This window comes from Sporothrix brasiliensis (genome assembly GCF_000820605.1).
Source record: "Sporothrix brasiliensis 5110 chromosome Unknown Cont16, whole genome shotgun sequence".
In the NCBI taxonomy this organism is placed as follows: domain Eukaryota; kingdom Fungi; phylum Ascomycota; class Sordariomycetes; order Ophiostomatales; family Ophiostomataceae; genus Sporothrix; species Sporothrix brasiliensis.
This window is the reverse complement of record NW_024467135.1, coordinates 145399-166494: the sequence shown is the minus strand read 5'-3', so window position 1 is coordinate 166494 and position 21096 is coordinate 145399. Positions and strand designations below refer to the sequence as shown.

Below are 21096 nucleotides of genomic sequence, written 5' to 3'. Positions count from 1 at the left end.
GTGGAGCTCGCCGGTGTGCACCCAACCGCGTCCAGCGCGTGCCTTCCGTCTCCGGCTTCCCACTGCCGCGATGTCTGCGCATCGTCCCTTCCACATCTGGCAACCTTCACCACGCTACACGTTCTGGCGCGCCACACAGGACGGCAGGCGCGTTCGACCGGAAGGCGCCTGCGCGCCCAAAAGAATGTTCCCGCTCTTTCTTCTCTTCGACCTCATCTTGTCTCCTCTCGTCGGCCCCCTGTCTTCCCCTTTTCTCTCTCTTCTCATCGTCGCCGTACTTTACCTCCGTTCTCTCTCACCACCCGTCACCTCTCACCCGGCACAATCGCTTGCTTCCGACCCCTACTCTCACATTCTGTAGTCGCACATCTCAAGGCAGCATCGCCATTATGCAAGTCACCACGAAACTGGCTGCTCTGGCAGCTTCCGGGATGCTTCCCACCATCATGGCAGCTCCATTTGGGTTCGTCTCTTCTCTGAACAACGCGTATAAGATCACAAAAACTGACGTTTACCAGCATTGCCGGTCGCTTGGTGAGCTCCGTGGATTCTGTCAGCTCCGCCCCCGAGCCCAGCACCTACCCATACGTTCCGGCCACGTCAGCCAGCCAAGTCCCCATGATGGAATCCTTCTCTGTTGACTTTGGCACCGGCTCCTGGTCACCGTTTGCCACAAGTGTCAGCTCGTCCTCTGCATCTGGATCTGCTTCCGCAAGCTCCTCTGATGACTGGGACCAGTCTCCGGCTTCGTCGTCCGAGGTGCCTCCCTACGGATCCATCGTGCCTGGCCCAGTTCCGTCCTTTACTGTTGTCGTTGAGAGCTTTACTGTTCCCATTCCCCACCCGTCAGCCACTGCTACGGTTGCCCCCTCTTCGGTCTTGAGCTCTCCTGTGTCCTCTTTGTCCGTGACGTCTCCCACGTTGAGCACAGTCACCGCGACCGCAACAGTGCCATTCGAGTCTGGGTTCACAATCGTCCACACATTCACCATCACGGAGAGTGCAATCATCAGCTCGTCTCTTGCGACGCCACTTCCATCTGCGTCTCTGTCCCTGGACTCGTCTGTTGTCTCAAAGCTGTCCCGCTCTGCCAAGTCTGCTTCGTCGCTGGGAAGTGCGATGCGCTCCATCTTCTCCGACATGGACGGATCCCAGAGCGGCGTCGGCCCTGTGATTGCGCCCAACTCCGCGGTTTCCACCAAACCGGGCCAGATGAAGCGGCCCAAGTCCATGATCACAGCCACGTTCACGCTTACTTTGCCGACAAGCACCTTTTTCATGCCCATCCTGCCCACGCATACAGGCTCTATGATCACTGCAGACTTTACCCTCACACTGCCTGCACCGCCCTCGTCGACAGCCGGGCCGGTATCCAGCACAATCGACCAGTCCTCAGGCGCGTCGGAGACGGTCACCGAGTCATGCTCTACGTCTTCCACGCTTGCCACCTCTACGTCCTGTGAAACGCCTCTGACTCCGGTGCCTACTGGTTTCCCGGAGACGTTGACCCTCACTCTGTCAACCAAGGTCACGCTCACCATCAATGGCACCCAGACCACCTCATGTTCTACGGAGACGACCCCTGCTGTCCCCTCCGGATCGGATGCCATTACGGTGACCTACACGCTGCCTGGTGGACCGGGCCGCGCCAACCAGACGGTGACACTCACGACAGTGCGTCCTACACCTCAAGCTAGCTCATCGGGAGTTCCGTCGTCGGCATCGGCGTCGCTTCCTTCTGGCCCAACGGTAGGTCCAACTGGCACGGGCAGCATCGCATTCCCCCCTGCGTCATCGCTGCAGCCTTCGGGTGTCGTCCCATCGCCTGCATTCTCGGGTGTCATTGTCGTCACAGAGACCAAGACTTTCACGGAGGTGCACACCGCCACTGGTGCTGCTACGACTGCCCCCGACGCGCACACAACCCTGGCCGTTGGCGGCCCTCATCACCACAACGTCACGACGTTTGCGACCGGCACTGGCACTGGCACCGGCATTGGCACTAGCAGTGGCGGTGTTCGTCCAACCGCACATGGACCCTTTGCCAACGCGACAGGCACCCACGTTAGCGAGGGTACTGCGAGTCCTACCCGCGGCATCCACATCAGAGACGCCGAGTGCAATCGCAACCCCAAAGGTGCCCGCATTGTTCTGAACGTGAGTATTCCCTGTAATCGTGTCTGTTGTTGCTTCAACTGTTCCTAACGCTTTCGTGTCCCCCAGTTTGACGACACCGTGATTCAGGAGGAGGGCCTGGTGGCTCCCAACACTCAGGGCTTTGCCAACCCTGACCAGGGCATGCAGTTCAGCGGCGGCTTTGAGCGGGTCGTCTACTCACCCACCAGCCGTTTCGTCCCGTCCTCCATGCCTGGCATGCTTCGATTCAGCCTCCCGCCCACCACACGCCACGGCATTGTCAACGGTGTGGCCAAGATTGGTGCGGCCGACAGCTGCTCGCGGTTCAATTTGGTGTCCTGGAACCTGGGCTGTGACGCGACCGACGCGCCGTGCCGCTTCAACATCACGGGCTTCCGGCTGGCCGGCGGCGAGGAGGTGGCAACGGGCTCGCACGTGTTTGTTATTCCGCGCGCCACCAAGACATCGGGCAACACGCTCCATCCGGTCGCCTTTGACGCAACCGACGACTTTGCCAACCTGTCGTCGTTTACCGTGGATCTCGAGCCGGGGAACGTTGCTGGCGGCCGTGACAGTATGTGGTGGTCGGACGATTTGAGTGTTGCCCGTGTCTGCGGCGGCTCGCCTTTCTGCGCGGCGATTGAGACGAGCGACAAGACCACTGGAGAGGATGCAGTCAAGAAGGCAGTCCCGTTCTGGCACCACTAAACGAACTGAGTGGTCTACACTGTCACGAGACATGTGTGCCGAGCAAAAGGCACGTGGTTTGATTTTCGCGGTTGTTGATACGCGTCCTGTTCGATGTTGCTTAGTTCCGTTTCTCTTCTTTCTTTCTTCAGTCGCGGTGAATCGTTCAGCCGGTGGGTGTGTTTGTCATGAAAGTTTGTCGTTTGTTGAAGAGTGCTGTCAGCATAACCGAGCCAGGCCGAAGGCCGCCGGGGCTGCAGTCACAGGTTGTGGGAGGGGGTTGTGCGTCATCTGATGGTTGGTATTTGTACGGTTTCATTTGTTTTACGTGTGCGCATAATAGAATGTTGTCTTTCATTTGTTTTCTGCGTCGTACAAGAACAATCTGATGGAAGGACTGTGGAGGAGGCGACGAAAGAATGAGTTGTCAATTGAATGTTTCCTGACAGAGGACACCAGTCACCTCAATAAATTCACTGATCTTGTCTCGATGTCGACAGCCTTGCTTTCTGTATCATGGCCGTCTCCCTGCTGTCATTCGAGGCGGTACGTATGACAGTAGATCGATCGCTCTCTGCCACGCCGTAATCTCGAGTAAACTTGCCGTTGAGAAAAGGCTCCGTCATTTACACTGATCAGCGTACTCGATCATCTCTGAGCGGTAAAACGTCCTCTGTCGTATATTGCAGACGTGTGCTCCTTGACGCTCATGTTGTCCAGGTGCGGCTCGTGTTTCAGCACAGCGAGAGTTGGCCTGCGCCCGGCAGTGAATAGCGGAGAATGCTGGGGGCATCCGATCTCGGCTAACGGGACCAGTGGCCTCACTGCAGAAGACGGATGCAACTGCTGCTTTGGGCAGTGGAGGTCTGGTGTCGGCGTTAGTCCGTGTCGTGGGCTTGGGGCCTTTCGGCTTTAGGTGCTCTCTGACCGCTTTGTAGCGGCACCCTGACGGGACTGACACCTAGTAGGCCCTGCGGCCCTGTAATCTGTAATGCCCTGTGGCAGAGCGGCGCTCAGCCGGGTGGCCTGTCCGGTGTCTTCCCCGGGGCTCATGCATGCCCGGTTGCCGATTGTCCGGAAATTGGCGCTGGTTATCGATTTGCAATCATTTGGCTCCAGCTGTTTCCCGTTGGTTATGGTTACACTGGCTGCACCGATGTGCATTTGGGTGTCCTGCTGCATAATGTCTGTGTCTGCAGAGTGATTACAGCTTTCCTTCAAAAGGACCCATATGACTCCGTACAAACGGACGTAGCAGCGGAAATAAATTCTCACCGGCGGTACTACTTCGTATGGACCTTTCCCCTCGCGTCTGCTAGGGACCAATACTAATGCTGAAGCTCCAGAAACTGACTGGTGCAACCTTACTTTTTTTTTCTTGGAGGAACGCTCTCGCGCTTTCAATAACAGCGAGCTTGGTCAGCCATGTGGGAAGCTGTACTTTCGCCTCTTGCAGTGGGGAGGCTGTCTGGAATGGCCTCTTTCTTTTCCTTGTTGTGCCTGCGACTGTGTTTTGCCGTGTATCCCAGCGGTTTGTGATTCCTTTTCTACCTCTGTCCCTCGTGTCGCCCTTGGAACATGCTGCCAGGAGCGAGTCTATTGACTGGTTTGATAAAATCTCGTCACCGCAGGCAACGTCCTTGCGATTGCGGGTTCTGGCGGTTCCCGACGTCGTATCGAGCCCCATACTTGCTGGTCGATAGGAAGAGACCGACGAATCGAGGAGTCAACACAGCGGTTGGCGTCGGCGCTGACCCGCCGATAGACAACAAAACACACGAGGTTGGGGGCCCATCGTGGCTCGGGATATGCAAAAGACCCCGGGCGGTGCGAAGAGCCAGGGCCGCTCTCCCGTTGACCTTTTAGGGTATTCAAGCACCTTGTTGAAACTTTCCATCACAGCCATCACAGCCATCACAGCAGCCGTCACCACAGTTTCAGTTACAGCTTCCCCCGGTTGTTGCTATCCGTATCTCATCACCGCCGCTTCTCAACTCTTATCCGACTCCTCGTTCTTTCTCCACATCCACCACCACGCTAGTCTACGGCTGTGAGCTTGGGCGTGCAATCGTGGCAAAGAAGCGGGCAAGGAGGCGGACCGAAAAGGGAAGGCCCAGAAAAAGAACGGAGAAATGAAGAAAAATAATAATAAATAATGCAAAGAAAGTACAAAAGTGCCGAGTCTGCTCACCACTATGCATGACTCGACAGCCGTGAAGGATTGAAGCAGACTGCCTCTCTCCTTCTCCCCAGTTGCATCCCGACTGCGCACTCTTTTTGTTTTTACTTTCCCCTGTCTGCGTTGTAATCACAGCAGCTTTCGCATAGCGATTTCGGCGCTTTCGTTTTAGCGTATCCAGTTAAACAACTGTGGACTCCATATCGATCCCATCTTCGTCTGTATCGGTATTATCAAGGGTCTGACTTCTCACAAGAGTATTTTCATTCTCCAAGAACACCCCCACGATCCCACGATCGACAGTCTCCGAATCAAGTCTTCCCAACGTCCCAGCATCCCAATTCAACCTCAAGACGGCACACCGCGGCCCGAAACGGCTCAAACGGCATCCTTCGGCACGATGGCGCAGCCGCCGCCGGGCAGCCAGGACGACCTGGGCCAGCAACACGGCTCACAGCACGCCGTCGACGCGAGTGAAACGGCGAGAGACAGCACCACAATCTCGTCGTCGTCCAGCACAAAACACGAAGAACAGCCCGACATAAAAAGCAACGCACGATCCGGTCTCGTGGACGAAGAAAAGGGCCAGCCAGCAGCGGGCGAAGACGGCGAAGACGACGAGACGGGCAATGGACCGGCATTGCGAGGCAACAACGACGGCATCGTGGGCGGTGCTGCCCCGGACGGGCACGGCAGCGGAAAGCAGCCCGAGGACGGCGTGCAGGGCGGCCTGCTGGCGCGCGTCCGGAGCCGCGCCAGCACGACGCGGTCCAAGCACTTCGACCCGGGCCCGCCCCCCGACGGCGGCGTCCAGGCCTGGGTCGCCGTCGCCTGCACGCACCTGGTCATCATGGACACGTGGGGCGTCATCAACTCGTTTGGCTCGTTCCAGACGTACTACACGCAGCTGCTCGGCCGCGCGCCCTCGGACATTGCCTGGATCGGCTCGTTCCAGATCTTCTTGCTCTTCTTCATCGGCACCTTCACGGGCCGCCTCACGGACGCCGGCTACTTCAAGCACCTGCTGGTCGCCGGTACCGTCCTGCAGCTCGTCGGCATCTTTGCGACCGCGCAGGCCACGCAGTACTGGCAGATCTTTCTGTCGCAGGGCGTCGTCATGGGCCTCGGCAACGGCTGCATCTTCTGCCCCTCGCTCGCCACCGTCAGCACCTACTTTAGCACCCGGCGCGCGCTCGCCCTCGGCCTCGCCGCCGCCGGCAGCGCCACCGGCGGCCTCGTCTTCCCCTCCATTGTCCGCCAGCTGCTGCCGTCCGTCGGCTTTCCCTGGACCATGCGCGTCATCGGCTTCGTCCAGCTGGCCACCCTGGCCGTCGCCTGTGTCGGCCTGCGCACGCGTCTGCCGCCGCGCCGCGCCGGCCGCCTCGTCGAGTGGTCCGCCTTCCGCGAGCCCGAGTACGCCTTTTACGCCGCCGGCAGCTTCTTTGTTTTACGTTTTTTTTTTTTTTTTTTTTTTTTTTTTTTTTTTCTCGTCTTCTACTTCGTTCACTCGCTAGTAGTTTATGTCTTCCTTTACTTTTTTCTCTTCGTTTATATTGTATTCTTCTTGTCGTCTGGTACGCTCCGCCCGTTCCCTGCCCAACCGCTAACCCCCCCAGTGCTTCTGGTCCATCTACATCGCCTTCTTCTACATCGCCTCCTACTCCCGCGACATCATCGGCTTGGCCTACATCGACTCCCTCAACCTGCTCCTCGTCATCAACGGCGTCGGCGCCATCGGCCGCCTCCTCCCCAACTACATCGCCGACCGCGTCGGCGCCATCAACATGTACGCCGTCTTCGCCCTGTACGCCGCCGTCGCCGGCTTCTCCTGGATCGCCGTCCACAACACCGTCGGCCTCTACGTCTGGAGCGTCGTCTACGGCATCGCCGCCGGCGGCATCCAGTCCCTCTTCCCCGCGGGCCTGACCAGCCTCAACACGCGCGACCTCTCCAAGTCCGGCGTCCGCATCGGCATGGTCTTCACCATCAACAGCATCGCCACCCTGACCGGCCCGCCCATTGCCGGCGCCCTCATCACCGCCGACAACGGACGCTACCTGGGCGCGCAGCTCTTTACGGGCGTTGTGCTGCTGATCGGCATGTGCTTCATCGTGTGTGCCAAAGTGTCGCTGGGCCGGAGCACGGGTCTCGGCTGGCGGGCCAGGGTATAATAGAGGGTGTATGTACATGTCTGCTGTTCTTTGTATCGAAAAAGCATTGCAAACCAGGATGTCTCCGATGGTGCACTCGCGTGTGCCGTCGACTCGTCGACTGTGTAGATTTCGATGTCGTTGACCTTGTGCCGTAGCCTGAGTTTGGCCATACAACTTCGGTTCCGGCGGTCGGCGGTTCGGCTCCATGATCTCCTTGGCCGTTTCCAATCCCGTTTCCGTCGTTGTATTCACCGCATTGCGCCCGGATCGTCGGTGATTGCCGGTACATCCGTGACATCAAAGTCCGTGGTTTCCAGACAACAGTTGGCTGTGGCTCAAATGCACGCAGCAACGCATATGGTACACCAATGGCCCACACGTCGATGACCGTGTCAATCACAACATGCCACATGATACATTTGGAGACGGTATCCAAGCGGTGCATCTGAGGACGGAGAGGCCAAGGACGAAAGGGTGATAAGAAGGTGACAAAGCAAAGCAATACCGTGAAGTGACGGTAGGCGGTGGGCGACGGCAGAATCGTCTTTAGAGCGCTGTTATTCTAAAATTGCCTAAAACGGAAGGATCATGATAACACGGCATCATTCATCGCTGCCTTTCTGCTTTTATTGTGGCTTTGGTAGGGTCGTTCAAGATTGTGATTCAGTCAGACCATCCTCTTCCATCTTTCTTAGGTTACCTCAAGCTCTTGCCAGTCTATGGATTTTAAGGATCGCGGGTTGAAAAGCTTCAAGAGAGCCGGTACGAATGACTGGCATTCCCATTAGACACTGCACCGTCGCTTCTTCCTTTACGACGTCGAATTCTGATCGTTTTGGACATAATTTCTATCTCTGTCCAAGATACGCCGATGTGTTGGCCCTTCTCTGCCTGAAACGGCTCATCATGTAAGCGAGCGCTCATCCCATCGTGTTCAGATGTACGCAACCGAACGAAGAGTGTCACTTGGATCAGAATCAGAATCAGAACCGTGTACTGCGCTGCGGCCGTGAGGTTTTGACAAGAAGCCACCGAGACATCTGCATCAAAGTGATTTGGGCTGACAAGCAGCAAATCAAGCCAGCAACAATGGCTTTCGAGCAGCCTTTCCCAGTCAGAACTACCCGCCCGATCCGCCTCCCATTGGTGTTTTGTACTATTCACTTCGTATGTCAACTTCGGAGCAGTACTCAATCAATTCAAATATATACGGTATGCTTTTCTCTATTTTCTTTTGTTTTCATTTTGAAAGCCACCCCCCTAGTTGAAAACCACCGTCTTGGTGCCGTTCAAAAAGACCTTGCGCTCCGCGTAGCCCTTGACGGCCGCCGCCAGCACGCGGCTCTCGACATTCGAGCCCTCGTCGATCAGCGCCTTGGCGCTCATGCTGTGGTCGACGCGCGCCACGTCCTGCTCTATGATGGGGCCCTCGTCGAGGTCGGCCGTCACGAAATGGGCCGTGGCGCCGATGATCTTGACGCCGCGGTCGTAGGCCTGGTGGTACGGCTTGGCGCCCTTGAAGCTGGGCAGGAAGGAGTGGTGGATGTTGATGATGCGGCCCGACATGGCCGTGCAGAGCGTCGGCGACAGCACCTGCATGTAGCGCGCGAGCACAATCAGCTCGACGCCGTGCGCGGCGGCCAGCTCGAGGACGCGCGCCTCCTGGGCGGCCTTGGTGTCCTTGGTGACGGGCAGGTGGACAAACTCGATGCCGTAGGACCGCACCAGGTCGGCAAAGTCCGGGTGGTTCGACACGACGAGGGGCACGTCGGCGCGCAGCTGGCCCGTCTTGACGCGGAACAGCAGGTCGTTGAGGCAGTGGCCAATCTTGGAGACCATGATGAGCATGCGCAGCTTGCGGTCGACGGGGCGGATGTCGTACTTCATGCGGAAGTCGGCGGCGAGCTTGTCAAAGGGCGCGGCGAGGAACGCGGTGGACTCGGTCTCGGAGGGGCCAAAGTGGACGCGCATAAAAAAGGTCTCGGAGTCGCGGTCGGAGAACTGCTGCAGGTCGAGCACGTTGAGGTTATGCGCGGCCAGGACGCCCGTCACGGCATGGACGATGCCGGGCTTGTCGGGGCACGACAGCGTGAGGTAATGCGCTCTGGACATGGTGGGAGGAGGCCGAGGCCGAGGCCGAGGATGTCGAGATGGAGGCAGGAGTGAGTCGTGCGGACCAGCGAAGAAAGGCGACGAGGAAACGGAGGACGACGGGACGAGAGACGTGGAAAACGTCGTTCGCGGGCAGAGCGGACAAGACGTCAATGTAGCTGTTGTGTGACGACGTGTTGCAACGACGAGCCGAGGCAGAGATCAGGGAGTACACCGAAGCAAAAGTCTTGTTGAAAGATGCTGTCGTGCCCAAAGTCGTGTGTGGCAAGGAGAGGGCTAGAAGAGCAACGAGACGTTCATCGCCCACAGCAAACAGCACGAGAAAATCGCAGGCCGTCGCGGCTGGCCAAGTGGGGCGCTCGCTAGGAATAGCGCCGAGCACGGTGCTTCTGGGCCCTTCTGCCCTGCTTCCCCTCCAAAACCCCGAATTGGCTCTAAATGGCCCAGGACACAACGGCTCATCCGTGACTCACAACCACCCCAATTCGCAGTCAAGAGCCGACTTTTAAGGTATGCGCACCCACGAGTCCAGTGAGGGCAGCATTCTGGTGTTAACCCCAACTTTCTGCCACACGATGCAGTCAATTGACTCAAAACGGGCAGAGATGGACAGTCGTGTGGTCCAGTGGGCGCGGGGAATTCTCGGTGTTTGTTAGACCCGCCACCAGATAGCAGACGCCTACGCGGCCAGAGACGGCCACAATGCAGCACAAGTGGGACAAGCAGATGGACAAACAGATCCGGATCATCGTGGTATCGTCATATTTTGCAGAAGCAGACTTTCGAAAGACTGCTGGTCATATATACTCGTACAAGTGCAGTGCGCCCTATGCTGTTTGGTTGAGTCCCTCTCACCGCAGATGGTTGACCACACTGCCCACCATGACGGCAATCTCTCGCTCCCAGTTGCCACTGGTGCTGCCACCCGGGGTGCCGCTCTTGGTCGCCGTCTTGCCGGTGCCGTTGGTCGTCCCGTTTTCTTTTGCCGTAGCCGCCCGTGGGCCGCCCGACGTCTGCATGCCCTTGACAACACACGCCCGAATCGACTCGCCCACGCCTTGCCGGTTGCTGCGCAGCGTCCGCGCGGACACGCCACCGCGTGTGATGATGTCCTGGACGCGCGGCGACAGGTGGCCGGCGAGGGTGCGCCAAAAGTACGCCGGCAGCGAGCCGGTCTCGAGCTTGGCCAGCAGGGGCTGCAGAAGGGTGTCGGAGGGCTGGGAGGTGGTTGTGTTCAACAAATGCTTGAGAGGGTGTGCCGGTGCCTTGGTCGACGCGAGCAGCTGCTCGAGGGCCACAATGTTTTGGCACCGCGCGCTGACTTCGGCGAGGGAGCGCTCCAGGGTCGGCAGCGCCGCGAGCGACCGGGCCAGCGCGGCCAGGCTGCTCTGGAGGGCCGCCCGCAGGTAGAGCTCGAGGGCCTGCAGCATCGTGGCCGGCGTCCACGGCGTGCCGGCGCCGCCGCCCAGCGGCGTCGGCGAGACAAGGTAGAGCGCGACGAGGGCCGAGACGGTGCGCGCCTTGGCCTCTTCCGACTGCGCAAACGTCATGTCGTGCTGGGTCGTGGTCGCGCCCAGCGAGAACTCGCGGACGACGCGCTCGGCCGTCTCGCGCACCGTCTTCTCAATGGGCGTGATGACCGTGTCCTGCAGGCTGCGGATGGCGTCCACGCGGTCCAGCCCGTGGCCCTCGTCGCCCGGCGCCCTCTGCTGCAGGACTTCGCGCAGCGACAGGATGGTGTGGGCACACCGCACCAGCGCCCGGTGGTCTTCCCTGTCCCTGTCGCCCAGCTCCGCGTTTTGTATCTCGAGCTGCCGCCCCAGCTGCAGGCACCGCCCCACCGACCGGCCCAGCCGCAGCGACTCCCAGAGCCGCGACGCCACCTGCCGCACCTCGTCCGCCTCGGCGTGCTTCTGGATCACCTTGGTCTCGAGCTGGCGGTACGTCTCGTTGAGCGACGCCAGCTGCGGCTCGAGCTCCGACACAATGCGCGTGCTGGTCTGCGTCTGGTTCTTGGTGTGCGTCAGCAGCGGCACGGCCGACCGCGCCGTCAGCAGGTCGATGTGCGAGTCAATCTCCTGGATGTCAAAGAGGACCCGCGACAGCGGCGTGGCCAGGTCGAGGGGCGCATCGTTGGGGTCGTTGGTCGACAGCACCAGCGAGTTGGCGAAGCCGGCGACGTCAAACTCGGGCGCGAGGAAGGTCTCGTAGTCGATGTACGACGGCTGGTCGTCGGGTTCGGCCATGTTGGGGGGAGGAGTAGTGGGGAGAGTCGTGGGAGGTAGGAAGTAAGATAAGGCTGTCGCCCAGGGTCAATGCAATTGGAGACAGCAACAGTCGGAGAGCTAGGCTCAAGCACAACCACATGTTCGGTTTACGGACCCCACAAAATGGATGCAGGCGACAGCCAATGGCGGGGCCTGGATTTCTGCGGGGCTGCAGTTTACTGATGACGCGGAGGAAGCGACACCAGAGTTGCTTAGTCGCATATATGTGGCTGGAGTACTTCGTATGTGGCTTGCAAGCTGCGATAAGGCCGATAAAAAGAAAGAAAACTGAGGCGGCTCGCGAAACTGTGGAGCCGCGAGAGAACTGGAGTCGATTTGTGCGGCATTTGCAATGTCAAGGTGACAGCAGCGGCACTGACGAGGCATTGGCTGTGATGGGTCTCATTTCGGTCACGTCACAAGAAGACATGCGATGGTTCTACAGTTTGAAAGCGACAGACAATGACAGCGTATTTCGTATGAATGATAGACATTATGCAAGACGTGGAAGAGCACACGATTCGCTCTTTCTGTCTTGGCCTCTTGGCCTCTTTCCGCATCTGTTGTTTGTCGTCTCTGACGTTATGCTGTTGTGTCGCTCCTTCCCTCTTTCACTCTCCTGCCACTCGTATTTCGCGTTCCGGGCACTCCGCGGATTTCCTACGCAGGCGCCTGTAAATCTCGGCACGAGTCGAAGGCCAAGATGGAGACTACCAAACACCCGAATGACCAGGCAATAGCATGTATCGTTTCTCTTTGTGGCCTTTACCTGGTAAGGTGTCGTAGAGAGTCGTTTGCTGCGAAATTGGCTGGGGCCTTGGGAGCCTTTGCTGACCCGGGCTATCCGCACGCTCCTGCCCAGGGCGCTGTTAATCGCTCACTCGCACCTGCCCTGCGATAAATCGCTCCAGCAAATCGCTCCTTCCCGCTATTCGCGCCCGGACACTCGGCACCAGTAGGCTGTAAAATCTTTCTCCGCCACCGTCGCGACGCCCGCTCCAGCGCGCGTCCACGCCTAAGCAGGCTTTGCATGCGCTGTGACCTGCTGTTCTGTCTTTCATGCGTTTTAGCGTCAACAGGGAAAGAGCGAAGGGCGAGCCAGGCCATAGCAAGCGGCCCCAGTAAAAAATAACACAACGCGCGCCAGTGGCTGTCAGCCAACGCCCGCGCCTTGCGGGTTTCTCATCATTCTTTCTTGTCTCTGCCTCCCCTTCTTGTTTTTCTTTTCGTGGTTCGTTTGGATATCCCTTTTTGTTTCTTCATTTTCTGTTTCCGTTTCTGTTTTGCATCCAACTCAGCTGGGACGTGGTTTGGCGGATTCCTCCCGTGTTTCGACTGAGGATACCAGACGCCACCATTCGCATCAATTGCGAATAGCTTCACTGCCGATTGACGACTGTACGATTAGCACATCCACGGCGTTCCCAAGGCATGGTCTGAACTGCTCCTCGTCGACATTTCCCGTACGCCGCCTCGTCTCCGCCTACCGCTACCGCCACCATGGGCAACGTCTTCGACGCCCGCGATATCCTCGCCTTCCCCGGCGGCAGCAACTCCTCCGACACCCTCGTTGCCGGCGTCCACTTCAACCTCACGGCCCTCGACTTCTGGAACTACACGCTCTTCAGCAACGGCACGCTGTCCAACGGCTCGAGCTGTTTCCTGACGTTTGCGCCCTACACGCCAAAGCTCCTCTTCCCCAATGGCACCTTTATCAACTCGACGTCGTGCTACTCGCCCATCAACCCCATTGGCACGCGCGCCAAGATCGGCATCGGCTTTGCCGTCGGCTATGCGGTGGCCCTCTTCTTCGTCATGATGAACCTGCGCAAGCACGGCCGCCTGTTTCTGCCGTCCGAGAAGCGCTTCCGGCCCATCGGCCGCCGCTGGCAGTGGTACTGGGGCATCCTCATCTGCGTGGCCGCCTTCGTCTCCCTCTTCACAAACATCGACGTGGACCGCTACTACCTGCCGGAGCTGCCCATTGTCCTGACCTCCTTCTTCTGGTATCTGCTGCAGATGTGCACCATGGCCCTCGTCTGGGAGGCCGTGCGCCACTGGGGCTCGTGGATGGAGCGCCAGTTCATCGACCCCAACCCCTTTGCGCTCGGCGAGGACGGCCGCCGCTACAAGTTCGAGCTGCTCATCCCGCTGGTCTTCTACCTGTTCCTGTGGCTCAACTTCTTCCTCGTCGTCCCGCGCGCCTGGGGCAACATTGAGAAGCAGCGCAGCCCCGACCAGATCGTCGGCATCGCCGAGCCCAACGCCACCGACATCCGCTTCAAGATTGCCGCCTTCTTGCTGCTGGCCTCCTGGATCGTCACCGTCGTGTCCCTGCGCCACTCCATCAAGCACTACCTGCCGCGCAACCGCGGCATCTTCAACCGCGCCGTCGGCGTCGTGTCGAGCGCGCCGCCGCGTCTGGTGATCCTGCTCGTCCTGTCGCTCGCCATGATTGCCTACCAGGCTCTCTGCGCCTGGGAGTTCCAGTGGTCCGTCCTCAAGGTCGACGGCGACCACCTCCCCATCTACCTGGGCGGCTACACCCCGCCCCTGCTCATCCTCTTCATCCAGAACCTGTACGGGTTCATCGCCCCCAACGAGGACCGCGAACTCATCCGCCAGCGCCGGCTGCGCGGCGCCGAGCAAGACCGCGAGCTCGGCATCGTGCACAAGCCCGCCTGGTGGCGCCGCGTCAACGGCGACTACATCCCCGACGGCGAGAGCATGCGCGACCGCATCGCCCGCAACGTCCGCGAAGTCGGCGGCGGCCGCGCCACCACCCGCGGCATCGACCAGGCCATGGCCAACCGCGACCACGACATGGAGGCCGCCCAGCGCGCCGCCGCCGCCAATGGCGAGTCGGTCGAGATGGGCCCCATCTCGCGCCAGAGCACGGCCGCCTCCTCCTTGTATGGCGGCAGCAGCAGCCGTCCTGGGCCCGGCGCCGGCTCCTCGCGGCCGGCGCAGTTAGAGACGTACGCGGGCAAGTCGGACCGCCGCCGCACCGAGCGCACCATGGCCGCCGTGGCCAGCATGCTCTTCCCCGGCGAGGGCGGTCCGACGCCCGATGAGCGCCGCTCCGAGCTGATGCAGGAGGGTCCGCCACCGTATGCCGATGCCGCCGCCGAGAGCGCGCGTGGCCGGACTCGGCAGCAGTCAGCGGCCAGCGCACCAGGCGCGTCGACGCGCAGCACCTCGGCGGGCACGCTGGTGTCGCTGTCGGGACAGCCGCAGCAAGTGCGGAGCATGCTTGACATTTGAACGAGTTGTGGGCGGGCGAGACCAAAGATTGAGCGGCCACCACCTTAATATATCCCAATCCTACACAACATCCAACGCAACACACATACCGGTCCGGCAACCGCTACACAAGACCACACACGAAACACAGTCGACATGTACAAACGCACTGCGGTACGAGCGCAACGCCGCGACTACACTACGCTTCTCTTGCACAACTTCCGTCGACCTTACAGGCTGCCTCCCTTTGCGCAAGATGATTTTATTTGGAAATGACCTAAAAAGAAATCCACAGAACCACCAACACATACAATACGACCGCGCACGTGTACACGCATTTCGGATGGCGTCAAAAGGGACAAAAGGAGGAATTTACACACTTACAAACGATATTGAGGCCGCAATGATGATGGGGACGCGGATCTGTTAGCAATGCTTTGTCTGGCTAATATCTGATCAGTATATATGCTCTTCATTTTGGAAAGTAATGCCTTTTGGAAACGATGTCTTTAATATGAACCTCTGAATAGAAATCTGCTATTTTGCCCACACCCCCTTTGTGCAAACTGAGTGTTGTGCTTACGCCCATCAATAAACAAGTCACATTACATCCTCCTGTTCTGAAGTGGTCCGAAAACGTGTACGCAGTACCACACTCTAAAACAAGTTGAATGCACAGTATTATCAAGCGTATTATTTCGCAATGTGTACGGAGGAGACATGTATACAAGTACTTCCATTTCTTCATCCAAAAGGTGGCATGACTCATGATGACCTAGCCGACAGTCACTGGTGATCAAATAACACGCTAAATTAAGTATCCAACGAGCAAACCTGTCATATGAGCTAATGAAGCACTGTGTACACTCCTTTAACGCCTCTATACATTTAAACAGTTTCAAATGATTAATTCGTTAATTTTTGTATTATATTCAGCGTTCTTAGAAATTATATCATATTATTTTCTTATTTATTTTGTTTATGAATTTATTTCTGTAACATTTCCATTTTTATTTTATTTTATATTTTTCATTTTGTTTAATTTCGTTGACTTTTTGAATTTTGTTAATTAATAAACCCGAAAATATTTATCACATCACTTGATTCACTCATAACAAGGGGCTTCTTGCGGAATGATCATAAAGTATTCAAATTAGAAGATTGTTTCCTAAAAACATAAACAATAAACTACCTATTGTAACCATCAGAACGTACCCGCATGTCCGTCGTATGCATAATGCGATGCCTCATAACAAAAGTTACGAAAGACAAAAGATGAAAACAAGAAACTGGCCTGGATTGGAGAAACAAAAGAAAACTAGAAACAAAATAGCGCCCGTCCTGGACCTGGTGTATTTCTAAGCGATTGCCGCCGTAGCGTGTGATACAAGTAAAAATGCAAAACTGCAAAGCATAACGAAAACAAAGGTGCCATTGCCAGAAATGCAAAATGCATGAGCCGCACCGACGTTGGAAAAACAAATAAAAAATCTTTGGGGTATAAAAAAGACGGAAAACAAAACAAACGAAAAAAAAAAAAAAAAAAAAAAAAAAAAACGACAAACGTGTTAAGGGACGCCCTTCGTAGGTATAAAATATCATAACCCAAAACAGAGTCCCCATGGGCAGAGACTGAAAACCAACAAGACCAGGATCCAAAAGACAAATAAACTAAAAATCAGACAAGGTATCAAAACTCCCGTAGTGACCCGCAACCAGAAATGAATCCCCAAAAATCCCACGCAAAAAGACGTCGAAGGGCAAAAAAGGGTCATAGGCGGTCATAATAAGGATGATGGAAGAAGAATCGCAGGTAACTGTTGTAGCGTGTGTTGTGCGTAAGGGGGTGAAGAGTGGAGACGAGAACGTGTCGCAGAACGTGGACAGCTAGACGGCTAGGAAGGAAAAAACAAAGCGTTCGTATAAAAAGTGTTTGCAAAATAATTAAAAGTGGTGAATGGTGGAGAGAGAAGCTCCGTCTTGCAGAGCCTTTTCACTTGTGCACTCGCGGGCGCCGATATATTTCGAGCAAAGTGTGTTTGCCCGGTACGAGGTGCGTAAGCGCCGTCGCCATCGCATCAATCCCAGCCTTGTTCATGCTGGGGCCGATGGGGATCGAATGCCCGGGGCCGCAGCCACAAGGGCAAACAGCCTAAAAGGCCCGCGTCGATGTCTGGGCTTCATTGGTAGCCACGGCGACAAGAGCATCTAGACGGCGGTACGAGTCGCTTGCTGGGGCTCCCAACGGCACCGGCTGCTGGGGCTGCGATGGCAGCGGCTGGCGGCTAGTGGTCTGGGCCAGGTGCGGCTGAGGCAGATGACGCTCCTGTTCCAGGCGGTAAGCTGCCTCCTCGTCTTGAGCGTGCGGTGGGTGCTCCTGGACGGTCTGGGGCACACCGCGCGCGGGGAAACCGGTAAAGCCGTTTGCCAAGTTAGGATGCACCATGCGCTCGACGCGGCCATTGACACCGCCGTTCGCCGCGGCACCACCAGGGCCCAAGTATAAGGCCTGGCGCTTCTGCTGGCGCGAGGTTGGGCCGTTAAACGCCGGCGCGGACATGGTGTGCTGGTGACCACGAGGGGTGTAGCCGAGGTCTCTGTTACCACTAGGCGCGAAGGGGTCATCGCGAGGAACCTCGGCCTCAAAGCGGACAGACTGCTGGTACGGCGGACCGCGGCGCACAGGGTCCTCACTGGGGTATCGCTGATGCTGATGCTGATGCTGTTGCTGTTGCTGTTGCTGCTGGTGGGCCCAGTCGCGAGCGCTGTCTTGCGGCGGTGTCCGGGAGGCGATATCAAGCCGGGTCAGGCCATGTTGCAGACCAGACTCCCAGTGGCCCGACGATGGACGGCCGGCGTGTGCGTGTTGTTCCGCGGGCGAACGAAGAATCGACGTCGGTGGGCCAGACGGGGCGTAGCGTTGCTCACTGTCAACCATCATGGGCGACGGCCCTCTGCGGATGGGCGACGCAGGACGCGGCGTGGGCAAATTCAGGAACGAGTCGATTCCGGGCAGCCGGAAACCGCTCGCAGACTGCTGGCTCGCACTTGCCGCGTTCGGCACGGCCAACTGAGGTGGCTGCTCGACGCCACCAGGCTGGTGGTGGCCAGCGACGTTGCCCGCGGACACGGACGTGGTGGGACCAGAGCCAGCGCCAGGAATGCCGTTGCGGGCGCTGGCAGGGCCGCCAAAGTCCCGCGAGCTGGGGTGCCACGTGCGGCGGCGCTCGTCGGTGTTGGACGAAAACGACTCACGACGAGACCAAGCAGAGATAGTCGAGTTGTCGGGCGAGACGGGGCGGCCGTTTTGGTGGGCACGGTCGGGAGACGAGAAGACGGGGCCGCCGGTGCTGGAGAGGCTCGTTGAGTACATGTGTCTAGCAGCAGAAGGGCCGGTCGGCGACTGGAAGTGGAGGCTCTCGCTAAGGCGGCGGGTGGGCGTCTCCGTCGAGGCATACATGCTGTGGGGGCGGCTGCTGTAAGGTGACGGGGAGACCATGCGATTGCTGGGCCACTGTGGGCTGGCTGGGCCGTTGGAGAAGGTGGTCGATGTCGGCGTGGTCATCTCGGGGGGTGTGATGGGACGGTAGCCGTCTGCATTGTTGTGGTAGGCGCTGGCTCCGGCATTCAGGTCCATATGTGCCCGGGCACGAGGGTCGCGGGGATCGTGCGTGGCGATGGGAGGCGGGCGCGGGCGCATGTCACGCATGTCACGCATGTCATGCGGTTCGCGGTATTCTTCACGGGCCATGAAAGAGCTCGGGCCGAGCGCGATGTTGGACGTGGAGAAAGACTTGGAGTGGCCCCGCGCCGGACCGCTGATGCTGCCAGCGCGGGCGCGGACGCCGGGCGTGGTCATGCGCGTGCGTTCGGGGCGGATTTGTCGCTGGAAACGCGTGCCCGAGGCAGCCAGAGAGCCCATGGGAATGTCCTCGTGCATGTGCACGGTCTGGGCGTGTTGGCGGAGGTTGTCGAGGCGGGAGAAGCGGCGCAGGCAGTGGCACTCAAAGGGGCGCTCGCCCGTGTGTTTACGAATGTGTCGTGCGAGATGCTCGCTGCGTGTGAAGCTGAGGTTGCACGGCGGAAACTCGGTGCAGTAGAAGCGCTGGGACTTCTTTTTGCGGCCGGACTTGCCGTTGGTGCTCTCGTCGACATTGCTCTCTGCGTCGGACACGGCGGCGGGATCGGCGGCATCGTCGCTAATGGAGGTGCCGGCTTGAGATCGGCTCCGCTGGGAGTTGTTGCGCTGAATTTGAGACGACGAGTGGTCGCTGGCGGAGTCGCCGTTGCTGTTGGCCGTTGTGATGCTGCTGATGGGAGCGGAGTTGCTAGCCTCGGGCGGGTTGGGAAGCGGCATTTGGTTGGCGAGGCTGCTGGTGCTGGTGCTGTTGTCGGTGTTGCTGGTCTTACTGTTGTTGGGAGCGCCGCTCCCGTCGTCCATGTGGGCGTCCATGGTGAGGGGATGTGGCGAGAGTGAGGTGCCTTCGGTTTGACTGTGACGCAATGTCGTCGGTGGGTAGTATTGCAATGTGACGATGCTCGACTAAGAAAAAGTTAGAAGTTGTGAACACAAAGGGAGTTGGTGAATGTCTTTGGATTTGTAAAGGGCCCGTCTCAGACTAGGGACAGGGAGGGTCGGGAGGATCGGAACGGACAAAAGAGATCGCGAGTGCGCAGACGAAGCAGGGTAACCAGAGGGGCAGAGGGGACAAAGGAGGAAGAGCGAGGATAGCGAAGGGCAGCAAGGCGGAGGCTGGAGGGGACGGGTATTTGTGATGTTGAGGGTGATGGACGGCCGACAACAAGACAGACAGAAAGGGACAAGTTGGGCAAGGGACATACACTATGGTCGGTAAGACGGAGGTCTCTCAGGTGAGTTGAAACGGTGCCTCGAAACTCAAGCAGCGGTTCCTGGCAGGGCTGAGAGGCGGACGAGGCGGAGATTGGTGAGGCGGCCTTTGGACGAAGGGCCGCGGGCGAAGAAGACCATTCGATATGATGTCCAGGCCGCGGGTCGAAGAAAGAGATACTCTGTAAGTAAAACAAGAGAGTGGTGGAGGATGACGACAAAAGGCGGGGCGGTGTGTTTGGGACAGATTGCGGAGGAAGCGAGGTGATCAGCGGCGGAAGGCGGCCGGGCAGCGGATGAAAAGGAAAAATTGAGAATGTTATCGAGGTAAAGAGGCACAGTTCAGAAACGGTGACAACAAGAGCCGGGCGCTCGGGAGGCGGGGGAAAGAAACAAGAACAAAAGAGAAAAAGGAGAGAAAAAAAGAGTCTGGCCAGGGACAAAAGGGACCAGCCAGGCGATTCAGGTTCCGTAAGACAACGAAAAAAATGCTTCTTTTGATTTGGCGAGCGGCAGGCGGTTGGTGAGGTGCGACACAGGGGCGAGAGTGGCTCCTGTTCCTGAGCAAGTTGCTGGGCAGCTGTTGATATTGAAGTTGATTGCGGAGAGAGATTTGGAGACAAAGCGGATTGTGGATTGCGTTTGGCTTGGATTGTCTGGTGGCTGTTATTGGCGATGCCGGTGCTGGGCGACGTCTTGGTCGCGCTTGCCGTTCACGGACGAGCGCAGTTGAGAGAGGAAGGCGCAAGGGGAGCAAGAGTGGGATAGACGGAAGGAGGAGAGGTGGGAGGAAAGAGGTTGGAAGAGAAAGAAAAGAGAAAGAGGAAGGAAGGAGAAGAGGGAGGAAAGACAGCGTTTGAGGAAACAGCAGAGTGGGAGAGAGAGGGAGAGAGGGGCGACGTAAACGGGTGACCGAGTACGTCAAAGGTATCGATGGTGAAGGGAAAGGAACCAAGAAGCGACCAAAAGGGAAAAGAGAGAAGGGGAAGAGAAGGGGAAAAAACGTGGTGGTGATGCTGCGATCCGTCGATGACCCGGTACTGGGCAAGTATGTGACTGTGACAGAGGCGTTTGCTCTGCGCTTTCCGTCATGCTGGGGCGCCGGCGGCCCCTTGTGCAGACGCTAACTGTTGGTGGTTGGTGGAGAGAAGGAGGGGGATGAGCAATGGGCGAGGGGGGTTTTGTCTCAACAGTCAGGGCAGCAAGGCAAAGCAGGGGGAAGGCGCCACCGTGCAGTAGAGGCTCGGCGAGGCAGGAGCGAGGCAGGAGCGAGGCAGGAGCGAGGCAGGAGCGAGGCAGCAGGCAGGAACGAGGGAGGCGAAAAAATAAAGAATACAGAATAGGACTCAGAGGAACAGCGGCAGAGCCAACGCAGGAGGAGGGCAGGCGTCGGCGGCGGTGGGAATGGTGGTGGTTGGATGGTCTCAAAGGTGTGGTAGGCAGACCGCCCAGACTCCAAACGGGAGAGGC

At 58.1% G+C, this 21096-nt stretch overlaps 6 protein-coding genes across 6 annotated transcripts; 3 read left to right on the top strand and 3 right to left on the bottom strand.

Moving 5' to 3' along the window:
- Positions 1–389: 389 nt before the first annotated feature.
- Positions 390–2844, top strand: SPBR_04108 (uncharacterized protein; the record flags this gene model as incomplete). The annotated part of the gene is made up of 3 exons (XM_040762391.1): positions 390–463; positions 519–2157; positions 2224–2844. The coding sequence occupies 3 exons, from the start codon at positions 390–392 to the stop codon at positions 2842–2844; spliced, it is 2334 nt and encodes a 777-aa protein (XP_040621327.1).
- A 2558-nt stretch (positions 2845–5402) lies between these two features.
- Positions 5403–7173, top strand: SPBR_04169 (MFS monocarboxylate transporter; the record flags this gene model as incomplete). The annotated part of the gene is made up of 2 exons (XM_040762452.1): positions 5403–6446; positions 6619–7173. The coding sequence occupies 2 exons, from the start codon at positions 5403–5405 to the stop codon at positions 7171–7173; spliced, it is 1599 nt and encodes a 532-aa protein (XP_040621326.1).
- A 1242-nt stretch (positions 7174–8415) lies between these two features.
- SPBR_04400 (formyltetrahydrofolate deformylase) lies at positions 8416–9267 on the bottom strand (the record flags this gene model as incomplete). Its single annotated transcript, XM_040762683.1, has 1 exon — positions 8416–9267. The coding sequence occupies one exon, from the start codon at positions 9265–9267 to the stop codon at positions 8416–8418; it is 852 nt and encodes a 283-aa protein (XP_040621325.1).
- Positions 9268–10118: 851 nt separating this feature from the next.
- Positions 10119–11513, bottom strand: SPBR_04252 (golgi family transport complex component; the record flags this gene model as incomplete). Its single annotated transcript, XM_040762535.1, has 1 exon — positions 10119–11513. One exon carries the CDS (start codon positions 11511–11513, stop codon positions 10119–10121), a length of 1395 nt encoding a protein of 464 aa, XP_040621324.1.
- Positions 11514–13034: 1521 nt separating this feature from the next.
- Positions 13035–14798, top strand: SPBR_04172 (uncharacterized protein; the record flags this gene model as incomplete). The annotated part of the gene is made up of 1 exon (XM_040762455.1): positions 13035–14798. The coding sequence occupies one exon, from the start codon at positions 13035–13037 to the stop codon at positions 14796–14798; it is 1764 nt and encodes a 587-aa protein (XP_040621323.1).
- Positions 14799–16929: 2131 nt separating this feature from the next.
- On the bottom strand, positions 16930–19230 carry SPBR_04121 (uncharacterized protein; the record flags this gene model as incomplete). The annotated part of the gene is made up of 1 exon (XM_040762404.1): positions 16930–19230. One exon carries the CDS (start codon positions 19228–19230, stop codon positions 16930–16932), a length of 2301 nt encoding a protein of 766 aa, XP_040621322.1.
- Positions 19231–21096: the final 1866 nt, after the last annotated feature.